The sequence below is a fragment of the Myotis davidii genome, unplaced genomic scaffold, assembly GCF_000327345.1.
Source record: "Myotis davidii unplaced genomic scaffold, ASM32734v1 scaffold637, whole genome shotgun sequence".
Lineage (NCBI taxonomy): Eukaryota > Metazoa > Chordata > Mammalia > Chiroptera > Vespertilionidae > Myotis > Myotis davidii.
The window spans coordinates 428693-449479 of NW_006289494.1; the positions used below are offsets into that span (position 1 = coordinate 428693).

At 38.3% G+C, this 20787-nt stretch overlaps 1 protein-coding gene across 1 annotated transcript in view; it reads right to left on the bottom strand.

Moving 5' to 3' along the window:
• Positions 1-20787, bottom strand: part of PCCA (propionyl-CoA carboxylase alpha subunit) — a 371281-nt gene that overhangs the window by 213595 nt on the left and 136899 nt on the right. Inside the window, exons 9-11 of the mRNA XM_006761966.2 lie at positions 8994-9072; positions 3646-3748; positions 371-465 (exon numbers count right to left, since the gene is read on the bottom strand). Of these exons, the coding sequence (XP_006762029.2) occupies positions 371-465; positions 3646-3748; positions 8994-9072 (277 nt within the window). The remainder of the gene's footprint in view (positions 1-370; positions 466-3645; positions 3749-8993; positions 9073-20787) is intronic.

Sequence of the window (20787 nt, forward strand, 5' to 3'; positions counted from 1 at the left end):
TGGCCTGTGCTTACAATGTTGCAATCCGGCTGGCTGAAGTCCAGCGGTATTTGTTACATAGTTGCTTAGAGTTGCAGCTCAGAGGCCTGCAGCGGCAGGCAGGGAACGTTGGAGTCCTCTGTCACTGAAGCAAGCAAGCCTCATGTTAGCTTCAAGCTGCCTGGCTGCCGGCAGCCATCTTGGCTGGCAGTTAATTTGCATATTTCCCTGATTAGCCAATGGGAAGGGTAGCAGTCGTATGCTAATTACCATGTTTCTCTTTTATTAGATAGGATAGGTTTTACCATGACTATTAAAGCAAGTTTAGCCAATAAATTGAAAAGGAAATATATAAAAGCAGACAATTATAAATACTCATGGACAGACCTACCTTGGTGCTTCCTCCACCACTTTCTGATTCCTTCGCTGAATTGAGCACTCTCTTTCATTGAGCCACAAAGCATTCCCATGTTTATCACCTAAAACCTGAAAAAGAAATACCATCTGAAAAAATATATAGCCATACCCATAGAGCATGTGTCCGTCCAGCTAATGTTTTGTCCATGCAACATCCCTTGGTTTTTAATACTCAAAATGCAGAGAACATATTCATTCCTCTTTTAGTTGGTGTTAATAGAAAATAACTTTATATTTAAAACCCAAAAACTCAAAACATTTTTATCAAAAACACTTGAGACAAAAACTCTCATATTACATTTTGAAAGCAGTGGGTAAACTATTAGCAATAAGTGTGCAAATTTTGTGACGGACACTGAGTGTCGATAAGGGGATACATATTCTAAACGTCCCTGTGCTTAGGAGAGCCATGGCTGTTATTACAAACATCTGTTGTTAACATGATTAACTGTTAATCAGGAAATACTTTTCTATTTATACACAATACAAGTCAATTACTTATATATGGATGCTTTTCTTTTGCTTTATTTTTGGTATAGGAAACTAGTAAATGGTCTGGGGTTAATATATAGCATACAATGATTTTTCCCATACTATATAATAAAGGGGTAGTATGCAAATTGTCCCCTCCACCAGGAGTTCAGGGAGTTCAACCAGGGGGCAGGGCCAGATAGGGGAAGGGAGGGAGGCCCTGGCTGGTGGCAGATGGCTAGGGGAAGGGAGGGAGTACCCAGCATCCACCGCCTGCCACTAGGGACCCTACCAGTGCACAAATTCCATGCACTGGGCTTCTAGTTTGTAATAATGGGAAATAAGCTTGTATACCAAATAAAACAGTACACCCAGGGAAGTTTTAATTCCTGACAAACAATGAAAAAATTAATAAAAATGTGCCCCAAATACTGCAAAGGACACTTAAAAATACACACACACACACACACACACACACATACATACATATATATATCTGTTTAACAGAAATTCAAATTTAACATGGATCTTATCAGCTAAATCTGGAAACTCTAAAACAGACTCTTTGTTAATGTTTTTGCATGGAATGTTTGATTTTCATAATTGGGATAATCTCTTTTCAGAATTAAAGAGGAAATGCTTATTACTGAATGCATATATTAAACAGAAGTAAAAGCTATTTTACAAACCAAAAAACTAGGCACTAATTTTAGTTCTAAACAGCTCTATGCAATCTCCCTGCATAAGTCATTCAGTTTCCTCATGCATTATAAATAGCAGCTAATATAATCTTAATATTTCATATGGGTACTGAAAAATAAAACAAAAAAGGAGATCATCTTTAGAACAGATATAGTAAAGCATAAATAAAGTTAATATGACTGCAAAGTTAATTTTTAGAAATAAAAATTAATCTATCAAAACCTCAAGAATGATTTCAAACAAAAGGAAAACACTGTAGTAATAAAATACCAATAAGGTGGAATTTTATTTCTATGGCTCTTAAAGATAGCTGCAATAAGTACATCTAAAATTACCACAAGAACCTCTTAAGAAATCTCTCAGCTTCAATTGCTGGTTCTCATTTGTGAAGAACCAGTGACTACTGTGTGCATCCCTCTTACTATCTTGTTGAATGGTGGTATTTTATTGCAGTGTGTATCCTTTTCTCATCATTGTATGTTGGATGAGTAGGTGTCACAGAGTGTCTTTAAATTCAGCGGTTCTCCCATCAGAAGAACTGCCCTTACGGGACTATATACAAGAAGTCTCAACCAGACCTGGACCAAGTCTGTAGACAAGATCCTGGTCTTGGAAGGAAAGTGGGTATATTCTGTTTATGGACAGGACACGATCGTTGGGTATAAGGGAATAAGTTGTGGTAGCTAATATCCAAAGATGCCCACAACACAACCCAAATCACAGTATTCACATCCTGCACAATCCCATATGGCAATGTTCTAAGCAGACAACTAACTTGAAAAGTGTCACAAAAATGATTCTGTGCAGAAGATATATACAATACATATAACTGGCAAAGGACTCAAATAAAAATAGCTACAACCACTCAGTAATTTTTAAAAATCTAATTTAAAGGGGAAAGAGGCAAGTATAAGACTTGAGCAGTAACTTCACAAAATAAGATATCCACCTGGTGATACACTTACAACAGGTGCGCAATATCAGTAGTCATCAGGGAAATGCAAATTAAAACAGAGATACTGCTACATGTTTGCCAAAATGGCTAAATGTCTACAAATTTGAGAATACCAACTGTTGGAGAGAATGGCAGCAATGGAAACTTTCATATATTGCTTGTGGAGTATACATTAGGACAACCACAGTATCTACTAGAACTAAGCATAACCTTACCATGTAATCCAAACATACCTCTCCTCAGTATATCCGAAAAAGAATATATATGTCCATAAAAAGACATATCATTTTATTCATAATATAGAAAAAAAAACTAAAAAAAAACATGATACACCAACAAGAAAATGGGTATTATTCAAACAATAGTACAGCACAGAGCAATTTTTTTTTAATGAATGATAAAATAGCCTCATGAAAGAAACTCAAAGAATGATGATGTGCAAAAGAAGCCAGGCACAACCAAGTATATATTGCCTGATTCCATTTATATAAAGTTTAAGAACAAACAAAAATAATCTATGGTATGAGATGTCAGAATACCTGTTGCTTTTGGCAATCAGGAGCGGGATTGTATTCTTTTTCTTCTATGTTTTATTTCAAAAAAAACCATTTTGTTTTTGCAACCAATCCCTACAAACTTTAACAGTTTCATTAAAATCTTAATTTGAGTAGCAAATTTGATTCCTTCATCTCTATACAACTAGCTCCTAGTAGAATGAATATCACAGTGAGCCACACAGACATCTGGTCAACTGAAATGACACACGAGTCCAGGTCAGGCACTTTTCTTTTTAAAATACCCTAAAATGGCCCAATCTCAGAAGACCATACGAGTCTCTACGTCTAATACATTTATCCTGCCCAGAGATCTTGGGATAGCTTCTTTTGGAGCTGGGTTTTTATATCATTCTGCATCCTGACATTCTGGCACTTTGACAAAAGCATACCAGATTCCAAAGGTAGGTAGATTATCAATTTATGTACTTTCTCTATTTTATAATTATTCCAACATATCAGAACAATTCACAATCATTCTAACTGGAAGAAAGGATATGTTTCTGATAGGAAAAAATGACATATTTAAAGTCATAATAATTAGAAATTATCTTAAAATGTACCAACCTGAATTTCTATATGACGAGGATTATCAATAAATTTTTCTATTAGTAGCCTATCATCACCAAAACTAGAAGCAGCTTCTTGAGATGAAAACCTAAAACCATCCCTGTAAAGGGAAACAGAAGAACAGTCAAGCAAACAAACAGAAAAATACAGCCCTTAATTATAAAAGAAAACTAATTAAATATTTATTTTGGCTTACTTCTGAACAAATGCAGAGGAAAACTCACTTAGTGAACAAATAACTAAGTTAACTTTGGTTGAACTATAGCTCTTCCTCTTACTAGCTCTATGACCTTGGGTGAATGATTTAACTTCCCTGATCTTAGATTTTACATCTAAATAGGAATACTGGTACTCATTTTGTAGACTGTTAAACCTGAGATTTTAATAAACCATATCAATCATATAAAGTTCCATTTCTTCAACCCTAATCCTGTATAATAAAAGGCTAATATGCAAATCATCCCCTCAAACAGGAGGTTCGCCCGGGAGTTTGACCATGAGGTAGGGCCGGCTGGCCAACCACCCATGGCCCCTCCCCCAGCCGGTCCTGCCCTGGGTCAGCCCTGATTGGGGCAGGCCAGCCAGACCCCACCCGTGCACAAATTTGTGCACAAGGCCTCTAGTATATCATAATTCCACTAATAAAAAATATATAAAAGTACATATCCATTAGACTCAATAGTCAGATGCACACAGAAATGTAAATGACCTGGCCAACTGCACAGCTGGGGCAGAACTACAGCCAACAGGAGGATCCTCAAGAACATTTCCTGATATTTTAAATATTCCTTTAAATTGCCTCCTTTACAACCATATAGACAGGGAATAGATGCAATGCAGCATGATATTAATAGCTGGTGATTGTAGAAGATAAATACATGGGATTTTTTGGACTATTCTCTCAAATTTTGCATAGGTTTTATTTTTCCAGGACATAGAGCAATTTTTTAAAAATGAAGAGCATGGCCCTAGCCGCTCTGACTCAGTGGATGGAGTGTTGGCCCTCAGACTGAAGCATCCCAAGTTTGATTCTGGTCAAGGGCATGTACCTTGGTTGCAGGCTCGACACCTTGCCCTGGTAGGGGCACTTGCAGGAAGTAACCAATTGATGTGTCTCTCTCATATCGATGTTTCTCTCTCTGACTCTCCCCCACCTTTCCACTCTCTCTAAAAGTCAATGGAAAAATATCCTCAGGTGAGGATTAACAAAAATAAAAATAAAAAACAAAAAAAATAAAAATAAAAACCAACAAAAAGAGCATATATCATTAAATCAAATAGTCTTATGCTTTCGTTAATCTCAACAAAGTTTCAGAGATGATTTATTTATCAAGCTGAAGAAAATAATATTTTAGGTAGAAAATTTGTGTGTGTATTTTTGTGAATTGATGAGCATATTTAAAATCAATATGCCATTTACCGGCCAAAAAATGGTTAATTTACCAAATGATGTCTAATATATGAATGAATACAGTGACCACTGAATTCTAAATTAAGATCCATAGGCAATGGATCTTAATCCATTAAGATCTTAATCCACAGGCAATAGCAGCACAGCAAACCTCACTGCCAAGAAACTAGAGCAATCCTCAGCATAAAAGAATATGTTACTAACATTAGCCCTGGAGAAATGACTGATAAAAAATCTGAGATCCTATGAAAAGTAAATGCTAAGGCTTTCAGTAAAATTGCTATATAAGTTAAGTGCCATACATACAAAAGGGGAAACAAGGAGGAAAAAAAAAACTAAAGTTCATAAAATCCACATTTCTTATAAAACCATTATGTTGTGTTTAACATCTTCATTACATCAGTCTTTCCTACAAAGACGCTGTAGCAGATTGTCTTTCCCAAAGATGGTCACAGTGGCCACTCCCATTCTATGTGCTCTTCTAAGAATCTTGCTATTCCCTCTTGATGAAGTGGAATCTAATTCCCTTCCTACGGGATCTGGGCAGAAATATGGTGGAAGGGAACCTATATGACTTCTGAGACTGGATTACAAACAGTGAAGGAGCTTCCATTTGTATCTGGAACAACTGCCCTTGGATCACCGGGTCCCTACGTAAAAAGTCCACTCGACCACACTGTGGGGAAGCCCAAGCCACCCATGAAGTCTACTTGGCAAACAGGTGTTACATTTAAAGCATAAAAGATAACTTCAACATCTGAACTTCAAAAGACAAATAAAATGGATTCTGTGGTAAAAATGAGATTAAACATGCCTCTTCCCCTTATACTTGCTTCCACCCAAACACAGCAACCAGGCAGCCTGACTTCAAACATTTCACGTAGTTAACCAATGCTCAGTAATATAAAGGTAAGTCCCCACTATCAAAAGGAATCAAGCCAGACAGAATTCCAGAGAGGCTAAGAACCAGACCCTTCTTCAATTAAGCTTTACTATTTTGAAGATAAAAGCCCTCACTCTGGCCTTAATCTCTCAGTGTTTCCCAAGAAATTTTCAATAAAACAGTGTAGTAGCATATGCATTTAATGCATATAAATCAACACTAAGACCAAGGAGAGAGTAAGAGCAAAAAAATAAGGTAAATAGTGACTGCAAGTAATCCTTGAGTACACTCATTCTCTGCATCAAATCAATGAGCAAATCCTGTTGCCTCTACTTTGAGAATTAAACTCTTTTCTTATCACCTCCACCATTACACTGAGGAAAGCCACCACCGCCATTTTTCTTGCATGGATTATTGCTAAAGCCTCCCTGATTTCAGAGTTCATGATTCTACTGTCCATTAAGTCTGTTTCAAGATAGCAACCAGTGATCCTTTAAAACAGGGGTCCTCCAACTACGGCCCGCGGGCCACATGCAAATACAAATATTGTATTTGTTCCTGTTTTGTTCTTTTACCTCAAAATAAGATACGTGCAGTGTGCATAGGAATTTGTTCATAGTTTTTTTTAAACTATAGTCTGGCCCTCCAACGGTCTAAGGGACAGTGAACTGGCCCCCTGTTTAAAAAGTTTGAGGACCCCTGCTTTAAAACTTAAGCCACAAAATCTTGATAACTGATTAACCTGGTTGATACATATATAAGTTCATTATATTCTACTTTTTTATATGTTTGAAATGTTTTATAATTTTAAACAAGTAAGTATCAGGAATTTGTTGAAGTTTCATTAAAGTGACTTCTCTACTCAAAATCCTCCAATGCCGTCATCTTACTAAGAATGCTCTACAACGTCCTACATAATCTGCCCCCATTCCACCCCAAACCCCTTGACCCATCTCCTTCTACTCCTCCCTCCCTCCACCACCTGGCCACCTTGCTGCTCCTGGATCTCTCAAGACATGTTCCGGAGTTGAGGCCTCTGCCCTTGCCTGGGTCCTTTCCTCCGTACTACAATGTGAATTCTCAGTGGGGACAAACCTACATCTTGTTTAGAATGGGAATTTCCTCCAACCTTCTCCAGACCTCTTGAGTTCCTTCTTTATTTTTTATACTCCTTATCACCTTCCACCATAATATATGATTTACTTCGATTTTGTTTATCTCTTTCTATCAGTACAGGCTTTCTGGACCTTGGTTATGCCAGGATCCCTTTTGCAGAAACATGCAGCATATGAACTTTCTGTCAAAATAAGGCTTAAAGTGATTTAAAACAAAAATGAAAATATACAGAATTGCATAGGAAATACATTACATTAAAATACAGGTATCAAAATATTTTTAAAACAATTTGGGAATATAATGTATATGGTTCTTTATTCATCAGAAAACTCCAACAAGTCTAATAATCAGTATAACCTAGAGATATCTATAACTGTAATGTGATAAGATAATGCTGTATGTGATTTCCTAAGTGGTGAAAATCTCCAGAGATACTACTACTAATAATATAGTTTATTGCCTATATTGGAGGAAACACTAAACTGCCACTAGATGATAATGAAAGAAATATGTACTTTTTAAAACTCATCCAGCTGCATGAACAGTTCCTGAATTCTACGGGTCTTTGAATTCAAAGGTTAAGAACTCCTGATCTAGTGTGTAAACTGTATGGAGGAATTAATTATTTTGTTTGTTTCTGTTCATTGCTGTATTCCTGGAATGTTATTAAAACACAGTAGACTCTCAATAAATATTGCCATCCATGCAATGAGTTTATTCTTGTAGGGTAAGCTTAAGATGGGAGAGAATCTGATATTACCTCAGTCAATATCAGGTATCAGTGACACTCAGAGTGAGACTGAGGTTTAAAGACCTGCATTTGTCATATATTATCACTCCACATCATAAGCCAATTACTTTCTGACACTTAACAAAAGACATAATGGTGTCCTGAGACAATTTTCTTGTTAGTGTTAAAACTATCTGTGTAACTCCGCAATGTGGTGTCTTCCCCAAAGATTTTAATGGCTAGTATATTGCCTTTAGGAGCTTTTTACCTCCTTGTTCACTTTAGAACCTAATTTCTGACTTAATATTGTACTGGATGACTTTCATACCAACTACTCCAGATTGCTGTCATGTAGAGATTTTGAGGAGTGGGAAGGAAAAGAGAAAGAAAGGGAGAAAGCAAAATTAATAGCTTAGAAGACCAATTTGCTTCTGGGTAAAGGGTAGAAAATGCAACAATGATTATTCAGTGATTTTTTTTTGCCCCTCTCCAAAAAATGACATAAATCTCTCTTACTACCAATCCTGAAAATAAGACTACAAATCTGAAGAGTCCCCTAAAACCTGCTCATATTAGTTTTTCAAAAAATTATTTTGTATAATCAATACTTTGGGTTTTTTAATTACTGTTTTAAAATATACTTTTAATTTCTGAACTACTAATAAAAAATGTTCTAAATTTACAATGGAGTACACTATAAAATGGACATACAGTAATTTCAAATTCAAAAAAATATATATTTTACGCTATAAAAGTACCAAAGTATTTCACTACTTTTATAAACAAGGAAATAAAAGCAAGTACATACTGAGTAATAAACAAATGAAATAATGACACCTTTTAAATATGTGGTTTAAATATTTGGCTGCACTTAGAATTATACGATCAAATGTTAGTAACTTTTGCCTAGAAAATGGAATCATAACTGTAAATTTTCAAAGTAGACTGTAAAAATGAAAAGATTATCCTTTCTTAATGTTTAATAAAGTAAAAACTTGCCTATAATATGGTAATCATCATGAAAATATAAGTAAGGAAGTTTCTGCATAATTCCAATTTTTCCCATGTAAAATTGGGAAAAAAGCAAAAATTAGATGGCGATTGTAATTATTTCATTATGCTTTTGATATTTGTCTACTTGTCAGATTAATAAAACTCTAGTAACTGTAATTTTCATCAAAAGTATATTTTGGACAGCATCTCACCTGGTCTCTTCATCATCCCAAGCGATTCGCATGCCTTTCCCACCACCACCTGCTGAGGCCTTGATCATGACAGGGTAGCCTAACAGCAGGGAAGAATTAGACAGAAGTTCAGACTTTGATCATTTGGATGCAGGAACATGACAACTGACCACATGTTCAATAACGCAGGAGACAATAACTAATTTATTTAAAAGTTCCTTTCTTTAGAGTCAGAAAGATAACACCAGTATAATGATCTTGCATATATTTTTAATGAGTGTGTGTTCATTAAAAAAAAAGAGAGAGACTAGCAATAAATGTAACATTTTCACCAATAATGAAACCAAAAACTAAGAAAACAAATTATTTGACAATGAATTCCAAAACTGGGAGTAAATATAGTATTAACCAACCAAAGATACGTGAAGCAATTTATATAGCATTAAGGAAGCACACAAATATACACATACACACTCATATGATTCCCCAAAACTGCTGCTTGGATGCATAAAAAACTAAATTCCCTTGTTTCTAAAGTAATGATTTATAGTGCTTGAGGTATTTTTATCTGAAAAGTCACAGGAATCCCCTGCAGCTTTTCCCAGCAAGAACTGACATGATGGTTTTGGGAAAAATCAAGCCCTGACTATTATATTACAAAAGTTCCAGATCTTGCTGACATCAATGGAGAAGCTATTGCCCTAAATCCATTCATTCAACAGGGAATGCCTAGACTAGTGAGAATTACTAAAATACAACATAAGGCCCCAAACAAAGGGTATTTCCAGGTATAGTTTTATAAGAGAAAATAAAATCATAAAATTGCTGTTAGTTAGCAAGATTTAATATTTAGACTAGTTATTACAAAGTAAAATTTTTGACAGCATGCGTCATCTATAACAATTTATCAAGAGAAGTTGTAAAGTCTTGTTTAGAGGTTTTCTGAAAAACAAGGTGGAGATACTCATGTCGGAGGCCACTTGTTTAGGATTGTTTCTGAAAAAAGAAGAGGTCAGTAGTGAGCCTTTAAAGGACTCTTCCTGGCCTGTGATGCTCTTGGAGCCTAAGAGCACTGAACTCTCTCTATAGGATCTTAGAAGGAAAGGGAAGAGAAGGCCAAAGGTCATGGACCTTTGACCTCTAAACCATAAAATAGCACTCTTAACTTCAACTTAGTTAAAAAGGCACTTGCTTCCTAAGTGTTTCATAATTAATTCAACTTTTAAAATTCTGATGTTGGTTATGTCTGTGTAGGATAGCTTTATGCGGGAGTAGCATTTTAAAAGCAATGATAAGTGTAGTGAGAAGAAGAAAGATTAACATATAGTTTTCACATTGGGAGCTTTATATTCTAGGATGAGGAAAAGTACCCAAATAATTCTATCATTAGGAATTCAAAAGAGAAAAGAATCACAGGAAGGTAGGAGAAAAAGAATTAGGAAAAGCATATTCTAGAAAGCCAAAAAAAATTAATATACCTTCATTCTTACATCACATCAGAGAGCCATAAAAAGAAAAGAAAGTCCATTTGTACTTTCCCTGATGAAGTTCTATTTGGTTAAGATGGTGTTCATTAAACTTCCTCATGAAATGTCATTTTTGTTTGTAATTAGAAAATGATCACACTTTTATCTCCATTATCACAATTACCAGTATGCAAACTGCCATCATCTCTTCCTAGGACTCCTGTAGTAGCCCCTAACAGAACTCCCCATCACTAGAGGTGGTCCCAGTAAACTACACAGTGGTCAGTAAAATTCTTTAACAATATATTTAGCTTCACCCCTCTCTCCTGCCTAAAACATTAGGTGTTTACATTGTACTAAAAAAAAAAATCACAGTTGTATACTGAAAGAAATTATGAATTCAAGGATAGAATCATAAAAGGCAGAGAAAGATGGACAAAGATATACTTGTTGAATCAGAATACCAGAAAAGGCTATGCTACACTTGCCCTAAAAAGTTGAAGAAAAAAAAAGAAAGAAAAAAGCTTAAAAGACATTAACCTGAACATCAATTAATTTACCTATCAAACAAAATAAACTTTAATATCCTTTAAATAAAAATAACAAAATCTAAACATTCACAATGTCTACAATTCAATAAAAAATTAAGAGACATGTGAAAAGGCAAAATGTGATCCACATCAGAAGGAAAATAGTCAACAAAAACAATCTCAGAAATAAAAAGCCTTAAAATAGTTATTACAAATACTATTACAAATTACAGATATTATAAATACTGTCTGTATGATTTAATGGAAAAATAATCATGATGAGGAAAGAAGTAGAAAATATAAAAAATTAAAATAAAATTTCTAGGTATAAAAATAAAATAGCTGAAAGGAAAAAATTCAACAATGTATAAAAAGAATTATATGCACCATGACCAAGTGGGATATATTTCAGTTACGCAAGGCTAGTTCAACATTCAAAAACCATTTAATGTAATCCATCACTAAAGAAGAAAAGAAGACCACATAAGCAGATACTCCAACACCCAATGAGTTCAGCAAAGTAGGGATAGAAGGAAATTTCTTAGACTTCATAAAGAACATCTACAAAATACCTACAGCTAACCTCAGACTTAATGTTGAGGATCTAGATGCTTTCCCCCTAAAATCAGGAACAAGTAAGGAGGCTCCTTTTTACCAGTCCTATTAAACATGCTACTATAGTTCCTAGCTTAACCATTAAGACAAGAGAAAGCTAAACAAACTGGTAAGAAATAAATAAAACTCTTCATTAGCAGGTAATATGATTGTCTATGAAAAAAATCTCTAAAAATCAATAAGCACCACCAAAAGCAAACTTCTAAAACTACAATGTGATTATAGCAAAGTTGCAGAATACAAAAGGCATTGCATTCCTATACACCAGTAATGAAAACTTGGAATTTAAAACTAAAAACACAATATCATTTACATTAGCAGCAAAAAAAAATAGAATACTTAGGCACACATATAAGTATCTACATGAGACTTATTATAAAGCTACAGTAATCAAGTTAGCATGATATTGGTAAAAGAACAAATTAATCAATGGAATAGAACAGAGAGCCCAGAAAGAGACCCACACAAATATAGTCAACTGAAATTTGACAAAGCAGCAAAAGCAATTCAATGAAGAAAAGAAAGTCTCTTCAACAAATGGTACTAGAACAACAAGCATTCATATGTTAAAAAAAAAAATGAATCTTGCCGAGGCCGGTTTGGCTCAGTGGATAGAGCGTCGGCCTGCGGACTGAAGGGTCCCGGGTTCGATTCAGGTCAGGGGCATGTGCCTTGGTTGTGGGCGCATCCCCGGTGGGGAGTGTGCAGGAGGCAGCTGGTCGGTGTTTCTCTCTCATCGATGTTTCTGGCTCTCTATCTCTCTCCTTTCCTCTCTGTGAAAACTCAATAAAATATATTTAAAAAAAAAAATGAATCTAGACACAGTCCTTATACCTTTCACAAAAGTTAACTCAAAGTGGACTGTAGACCTAAATATACAATACTAAATAATAGACTTTCTAGAAGATAAATAGGAGAAAAATCTAGGTGATCTTGGATTTAGCAATAACTTTTACATAAAACACAAAAGTGAAATTGATGAAAGAAAAACATTGATAAACTGAACTTTATTTTCAAAAATATATCTGGTAAAGAATTTGTATCTAAAATATACAGAGCTCTTAAAACTCAACAAAAAGAAAACTAACAACCCAATTTAAAAATAAGTAAAAGATTTGAATAGACAACAAAAAGATTTGAAGATATAAGATGGCAAATGAGCATATGAAAAGATGTTCAACATGATTTGTCATCAGGGAAATGAAAATTAAAACAACATACTACTACACACCATTAGAATGCCTAGTATCCAGAACACTGACAACATCAAATGCTATTCACTGCTGGTAGGAATGCAAAATGACTTTACCTAAAGCTAAATAAATATAATTTTACCATATGACCCAGCGGTAGGTATATACTCAATTGAGTTAAAAATTTATGTCCACACAGAAACCTGCACACAAATGTTCACAACATCTTTATTCACAATCACCAAAAACTAGAAACAACCAGGATATCTTTCAAAAGGTGAAAGGATAAACACACTGTTGTATAACCATATAGTGGGATGTTGCTCAACTGAAAAAAAAAATATGAGCTATAAAGCTGTGAAAAGACATGGAGAAACCTTTAAATGCATCTTGCTAAGTTTAAGAAGTCAAAGTGTAGGATTTTAACTACATGACTTTCTGGAAAGGGTAAGACTATAGATATAATAAAAGAGCAGTGTGTGCCAGGGGTTGGGGGCGTTGAATAGGTGAAGCCCAAGGGAAACTATTTTGTATGAAACTGTAATGGTGGATACATGTATTATGTATTTGTCAAAACTCAACTATATAACAGAGTGAACCTTAATTTAAACTAAGGACTATAGTTAATAATAATGTATCAATGTTGGTTCATTAATCTTAACAAATGTACCACATGAATGCAAGATGTTAATAATTGGAGAAACTTTGTAAAAGGCTGGGGTTGGGGGTATATATGGAACTCCACATACTATCTGTTCAATTATTCTGTAAATATAAAACTGTGCTTAAAAAAATCAAGACTCCTAATCATTTAAAATGTGTGTGTGGGGGGCGGGGGGGGGGAGGGCAAACATTTGAAAAAAACAGTTCATAAAAGAAGATTAATAAATGGTCATTAAGCATGTGGAAATATGCTCAATGTTATGCCCAGATTTCAAGATCCCCCAAAGGACATCACTAGGGAGCACCGAGTCCGATGCAAAAGCATAGAGTCTTTATTCAAGCCCAGCGCTTGGTCCCTCTGCTTCCCCTACCGACACAGCGATAGGGTGCGAGAGAGAGAGCCCCGAGTTCCAGGATAACAAAGAATTTATAGGGCTCGGGGTCGGGTGGTGAGGGCACACTCTGACCACTGATTTGGCCAATTCTGGTTGGTTGAGTGAGGGCCGGGGGCTAGTGATGCAAGGGCAGGGTGCAGCTAGGGTCTGGTTACACAAAGACAGGGGGGTGGCTAGCATACTCTTGGCCTTGGGCTAGTTTCCCCCACTTTCCCATTGGCCGAGATAAGGGCAGGCTGAGTAACTGATACATTCTGCGGCTTTTTCTTGGAAGAGGGGTTAGGGACACAGCTATCAGTCCTGTTCTGTCCTTTCACTCAACAGTATTAGGTATTAAGGAAATAGAATTTAAAATCACAAGGAAATAAAACTACACATCCATTAGAATTACATAATTTAAAGAGAAAAGCAATATGAAGTGTTTTCCAAGGATGGAGTAACTGGAACTCTCAAACACTGCTACTGGAAATGTAAAATGAGGGAATGGACATTTTCAAAAGGGATAAAAATGTTCTATATATTAATTGTGATTACGTTTATTAAAATTCATTGTTATGCACTTAAAATTGATGTATTTTATTCTTCATAAAGAATTATTTTTATAAAGCAGTCAAACAAAATGAACAAACTGCCTATAAACTAACAAAAACTAGATGGAGAGCTATGACTTCAATAGCTATAGAACAGAGAACAAAGATTTCAGGGCTATGCCGATAGAAAACTACTATCAACCTGGATTTGCCTATACAGCAAAGCTATCTTTCAAGAAAGAATGCAAAATACACTATCATGTAAACAAAACCAAGTTAACTACCAGTAGAAATTTTTAGAGTAAATTCCACAAGAAAAAACAACACAAAAATAATCCTATTTTCAAAGTTAGGGATGAAAGAAGAAACAATGAACAAAAAAAATAAGCTTTGGGGTAAAGCTAAATAAACACTGGGTGTTTATATTCTACTAGAGGCCCAGTGCACGAATTCGTGCATGGGTGGGGTCCAGCCAGCCCAGCTCCAATTGGTGCGGCTGGGCCTATTGGGAGGAGATGGCGGGAGGCTGGCCCACTGGCCTGCCCCTGATTGGGGCCCAACCAGGGTTTGGCTGGCTGGGGAGAGGGGCTGGGGGGCCAATCAGGGTGGTGGGGGCCAATCAAGGGCGGGGCCAGCCAGACTGCAGGAGGTTGGCCGGCTAGCCCTGCCCCCTATTAGGGCGGGGGGGGGTGGCAATCTGGGGCAGGGCCAGCCAGAGGGAGGGGATGCAGGCCAATCGGGGTGATGGGGGCCCATCGAAAGTGGGGCCAGCTGGGCAGAGGGGCTCCAGGAGGTTGGCTGGCCAGTCCTGCCCCCTACTGGGGTAGGGAGGTGATCAGGGGCAGGGCTGGCAGGGGAAGGGGCTGCGGTCAAATTGGGATGGGGCAGGCCAGGGGGAAGGGCCATAGGGGGGTTGGCCAGCCATCCCACCCTAGATCAGGGTGGGAAGGGCTGCAGGAGGTTGGCTGGCCAGCCTCACCCCCCCCATCAGGCCAGTTCGCTGGCCACAGTGGGCGTCATAGCGACCGGTCATTCCGGCTTTATAGATAGATAGATAGATAGATAGATAGATAGATAGATAGATAGATAGATAGTAATATATAATTAATGAGGTAAATAAGGAAGGAAAATATTAGAAAAGGCATAAGGGATCAACAGGTAAACAGCATTGTTTATTTCTTTGGTAGGAGAATAAATTTTATACTGAAATTTAAAATAAGTGAATGCATAAAAAAAGTTTAGATTAAGAGAACAGAAGATGCCAGAAGAAATGACTCCATTTGAAATTTCTACAATAAACACTGAAAGAACAGAAATAGTGTGTAAAATTTCCATCCTGGTGGAGAGGGATGAGAGGAGAAAATGGAATAAAAGAGAACAAAAGAGATTTAAAAACTAATCATTATAAAGAAACCAGAAATAGAGAGAAAACAAATATACCCCAAAAATGGAACAAACTTAAAAAGCAGACAATATAAGTAAATCAAAAAACAGTGGTATACACAATAAATGTACATGAACTAAACTCTCTGGATAAAAGACACTGCCAATCTGAATGGAAGAAAAATAAATATATCAGTGCATATACTTACAAGAGATACACCTAAAACAACATTTAATGGGTTGATTGAAAAGATGGAGGAACACACAAGGAAAAGACCAAAATAAGTTGGTTTAGACATATTAATATCACATAAAATCAGATTTGAAAGAAAAAAAATCACTCCATTTTGATAAAAAATAAAATTAGCCAAGACACAGGACACTGTCATATTACCTATTAACTTACCTTAAGACTACAGAGAGGCAAAACTTAACAAGCAAAGAAAGAACTGGAAAATCCACTCATAAAAAAGAGAGATCAAATAGCAAAATGTCACTAGAAGATTTGAACATCCTGTTCGGAAGGTTTGACCTATTATTGGTCATCTATAAAACACAGCATACAATAACTTGAGAATATACACTCTTTTCAGTCACACATAGAAGATGTATTCAAAGTGGCTTGCCCTGGACAGATGGCTCAATTGACTGGAGCTGTGTCCCATACACCAAAAAGATTGCAGGTTTGATTCCCAGTAGGGCACATACCTACCTTGCAGATTGGATACCCAGTTGGGGCACATACAGGAGGCAACAGAACAATGTTTCTTTCACCTCAGTGTTTCTCTTTCTCTCTTCATCTCTCTCTCTAAAATCAATAAACATATCCTCAGATGAGGATTAAAAAAATACATATCCTACATAATAAAAGGCTAATATGCAAATAGACCAAATAGCGGAACAACCAAACAACCAGTCGGTATGACGTGCACTGACCACCAGGGAGCGAGTGCAGGACATGGTGGGTGTCAGTAGCAGGTGGCAGAGAGCAGAACATAGTGGGCGCCAGCCACAGTGGGATGGTAGAGCAGGTGAGCAGGGGCACCAGAGGGGATAGGGCACCGGTCACTGTCATTGGGGCAAGACTCTGGTCGTTACTGAAAATTCTTTGCTCCCATGCGCCGCAATCCCACCTGCAGCCAGCACAGGAGCCGCTGCTTGCACCTGCCACCAGCGCCCAGTGCCAGTCCTGATTGCTTGGCACCATCAGTGGGTGCGAGCAGCAGCTGCTGGCCCCAATCGTCCTTAAAGGCTTCTCCACCTCCCCCTGTTCTTGAAGGGCGATTGGGGCAGCAGCCACCACTCACACTCACTGATGGCACTGGCTCCACTCACACCTGTTAGCATGTGGGAGCAGTGGCAGCAGGAGCGGGGCTGCCAGGAGACAGGACCAGGGGCTGTGGCAGGAGGGACTGAGCAGGGGTGAGAGGATGGGCCAGGACCCGCCCCTGTGCCCACCACAGCCTCGTGGCCCACAGGTCCTTTCAAGGTGCATGAATTTGTGCACTGGACCCCTAGTCATCTTATAAAACAAGGTTCTCTGTCCAGATCACCAATTTAGGTCGTTCCCCTTTTCTTATATTGGTAATGGATAGTTGACATCTTCTCTCAACTTTGTGCCTAAGGTCTTGCCCCTTCCTAAGGGGAGCATACACCCAATGGTTAGTTGATACAACTGGCCAATTTGAGACTACCATAAAAGACCAACAAACATTCAGAGCTTTCTATAGGATTAGCTAAATCCTTTGTTGAGTATGCATCTCGACCCAATTGAACTTCTCCTTTAATCCAGTTTCCCTCACTCCCTCACACTGTTAGTCCCAAGGGTATTCTCCCAATAAACTTTCCGAGCCTGCCTACCAGAGAATCCAAAGAATAGCAGAGGAGTTATACGGTAGGCTATCATTACAGTGTTCTAAGCAAGAAACTAGTTTAAACAAAGACAGAAGCAATAAAAATGGAGAGTTGATGAATTCAGGATTTAAGTGATGATAATGGTGCAAAAATTGAAAAACAAATAATGAAATATAACATTGAACACTGAAATATGGAAAATGCCTCACTGCTAATATCAAAATTGAGACCTCTCTACTTCCTGCCTCTGTGATCTGTGACTATTGCAGATGCTAAAACCTCCATCAGCCTTATTTCCTGAATAAGGCTCCAACAGAACAGAACTTCTTCCCACCCCACTACCTGACCAATGAAGAATTAACACTTAGGACAGTGGTTCTCAACCTTCCTAATGCCACGACCTTTTAATACAGTTCCTCATGTGTGGTGACCCCCAACCATAAAATTATTTTCGTTGCTACTTCATAACTCTAATTTTGCTACTGTTATGAATCATAATGTAAATACCTGATATACAGGATGTATTTTCATTGTTACAAATTGAACATAATTAAAGCATAGTGATTAATCACAAAAACAATAAGTAATTATATATGTGTTTTCCGATGGTCTTAGGGCGACCCCTGTGACCCCCAAAGGGGTCGTGTCCCACAGGTTGAGAACTGCTGACTTAGGATGAAAAAAAATAAATTTTTGTTGTTTAAGGTCAACAGGGTAGAATACTAGAGCTCTGGTGAACTAATGATAATAGATTCAAATAAAAACTAGCATATTACTAAGAGAATTCCAAGGAAATATAATTCAGAATCTACTGGGAAATTTGGCTGCTGTGCAAGACTTTGACACATTGAAAAGTTCCTTTAGAGACTACAAATAAGGAGATAGTTTAAATTCATGCACTATGGGGAAATGAATTCCATTACCAATGCATTACACATGCTGTGTTTATTTGGTCATAATTTTCTACTGATTTTATTGTTCTCTTTTAATTAAAATTAGTTATGTTAGTTTTATCATTATCAATTTAGCTTTGGTGTACCCTTTGGATTAGCAGGCTTAACACTAAGGTGATGTACATTTACATTCATATTATCTGGGCTTAAATTATCCAGTAAGTAGAATGTAAACATGTATGCGTTGTACTCCAACTATGAATTATTTATATCTCTACTACAAAAGATATATACAATCTCTAAAAAAAGGTACCTGTAGGTGATCCTTATCATCACTCAGTTTTTCCACTGGAAAATAAAAAAGAGTCTTTTGCAAAAGAGTTACAAAGAAAGGTATGTAAGAATAATACAAAAATACAATAAAACAAGAGAAAGATGACAGACTAAAAAGAACAAAAAAAATTAGTGGAAACAGATATAATATGGTGTAACACAGAGAGAGAAGTTGTGAAATTATGCTTAAACCCAAAATGTGTATGCTGGAGTAATAAATAAAAGAAAATCTAAACAGCCAAATGACAGTGATAAAGAAAGAGAAAGGGGACACAGAGCACGTTCCCATCTCCCAGGGACTATCATTCTGACCTCCAATAACCACATCCTATCTAATAATAGACAAACATGGTAATTAACCATACCTCCAACACACTTCCCATTGGCTAATCAGGGCAAAATGCAAATTAACGGCCACCCAAGATGGCGGCCGGCAGCCAGGCAGCTGAAGCGAACAGGAGGCTTGCTTGCTCCAGTGATGGAGGAAGCCAAGGTTCCCTGCCTGCCGCCGCCCAGCTCTGAGCTGCACTCTAAGCAACTATGTTGCAATTATAGAAGCAAAACAATCCCCAGAAACCTCCTTTCAGCCAGCCGGGCCTCAGAGCTGGAGTTGCAACAGTGTTTCAATTATAGAAGCTAAACAAAGCCCAGATCCCTGCTTTCAGCAGCCGAGGTCTCAGAGCTGGAGCTGAGCCTCAGAGCTAAAGCCGGCTCTCAGCTCCAGTGACAGCCATAGAAGGTAAATAAATCCCAGAATAAAAAAAAAGAAAAAAAAAAAGGAGCGGTTGGGGGCTTCAGTCACCCGCCAGCCTGAAAACGGCCCTCAGCCACTCACCCAGACTGGCCAGGCCCCCCAGTGGGGACCCCCACCCTGAAGGGGGTGGGACCAGCCTGCAAACAGCCATCAGCCCCTCATCCAGGCTGGTCAGGCACCTAAGCGGGACCCCTACCCTGATCCGGGACACCCTTCAGGGCAAACCAGTCGGCCCCCACCCGTTCACCAGGCCTCTATCCTATATAGTAACAGGGTAATATGCAAACTGACCCTAACAGCGGAAGGACTGGGAATAACTGGTCACTATGACATACACTGACCACCAGGGAGCAGACACTCAATGCAGGAGCTGCCCTCTGGTGGTCAGGGCGCTCTCACATGGGAGAAGCTCTGCTCAGCCACAAGCCAGGCTGACAGCTGCCAGTACAGCGGTGGTGGGGGGAGCCTCTCCTGCCTCCTCAGCAGCGCTAAGGATGTCCGACTGCAGCTTAGGCCTGCTCCCCGCTGGCAGGTGGACATTCCCCGAGGGCTGCTGGACTGCCAGAGGGATGTCTGATTGCCATCTTAGGCCCAATCTCCCAGGGAGCGGGCCTAAGCCAGCAGGTGGTCATCCCCTGAGGGGTCCCAAACTGCTAGAGGGCACAGGCCGGGCTGAGGGACCCCCTCTCTCCCGCCTCAAGTGCACAAATTTTTGTGCACCAGGCCTCTAGTCCAGGGGTGGGCAAACTTTTTGACTCGAGGGCCACAATGGGTTCTTAAACTGGACCAGAGGGCCAGAACAAAAGCATGGATAGAGTGTTTGTGTGAACTAATATAAATTTAAAGTAAACATCATTACATAAAAGGGTACGGTCTTTTTTTTTTTTTTAGTTTTATTCATTTCAAACGGGCCAGATCCAGCCCACGGGCCATAGTTTGCCCACGGCTGCTCTAGTCTATACTAATAATAGAGAAATATGTAAATTGTCTGAGGCACCATCACAGTAACAGACTATACAGCCAGCTGCATGGGGCGACCAGGCCAGCAGGGGGGTTAGTGAGAGATGACCAAATGACTGAAGAGCAGGCCAGCAGGGGGGTTAGGGAAGGACAACCAAATGACTGAACAAGCAGGCTGCATGGGGCGTCCAGGCCAGCAGGGGGGGGGCAGTTGGTGGCGATCAGGCTGGGGGAGGGGTCTCTTGG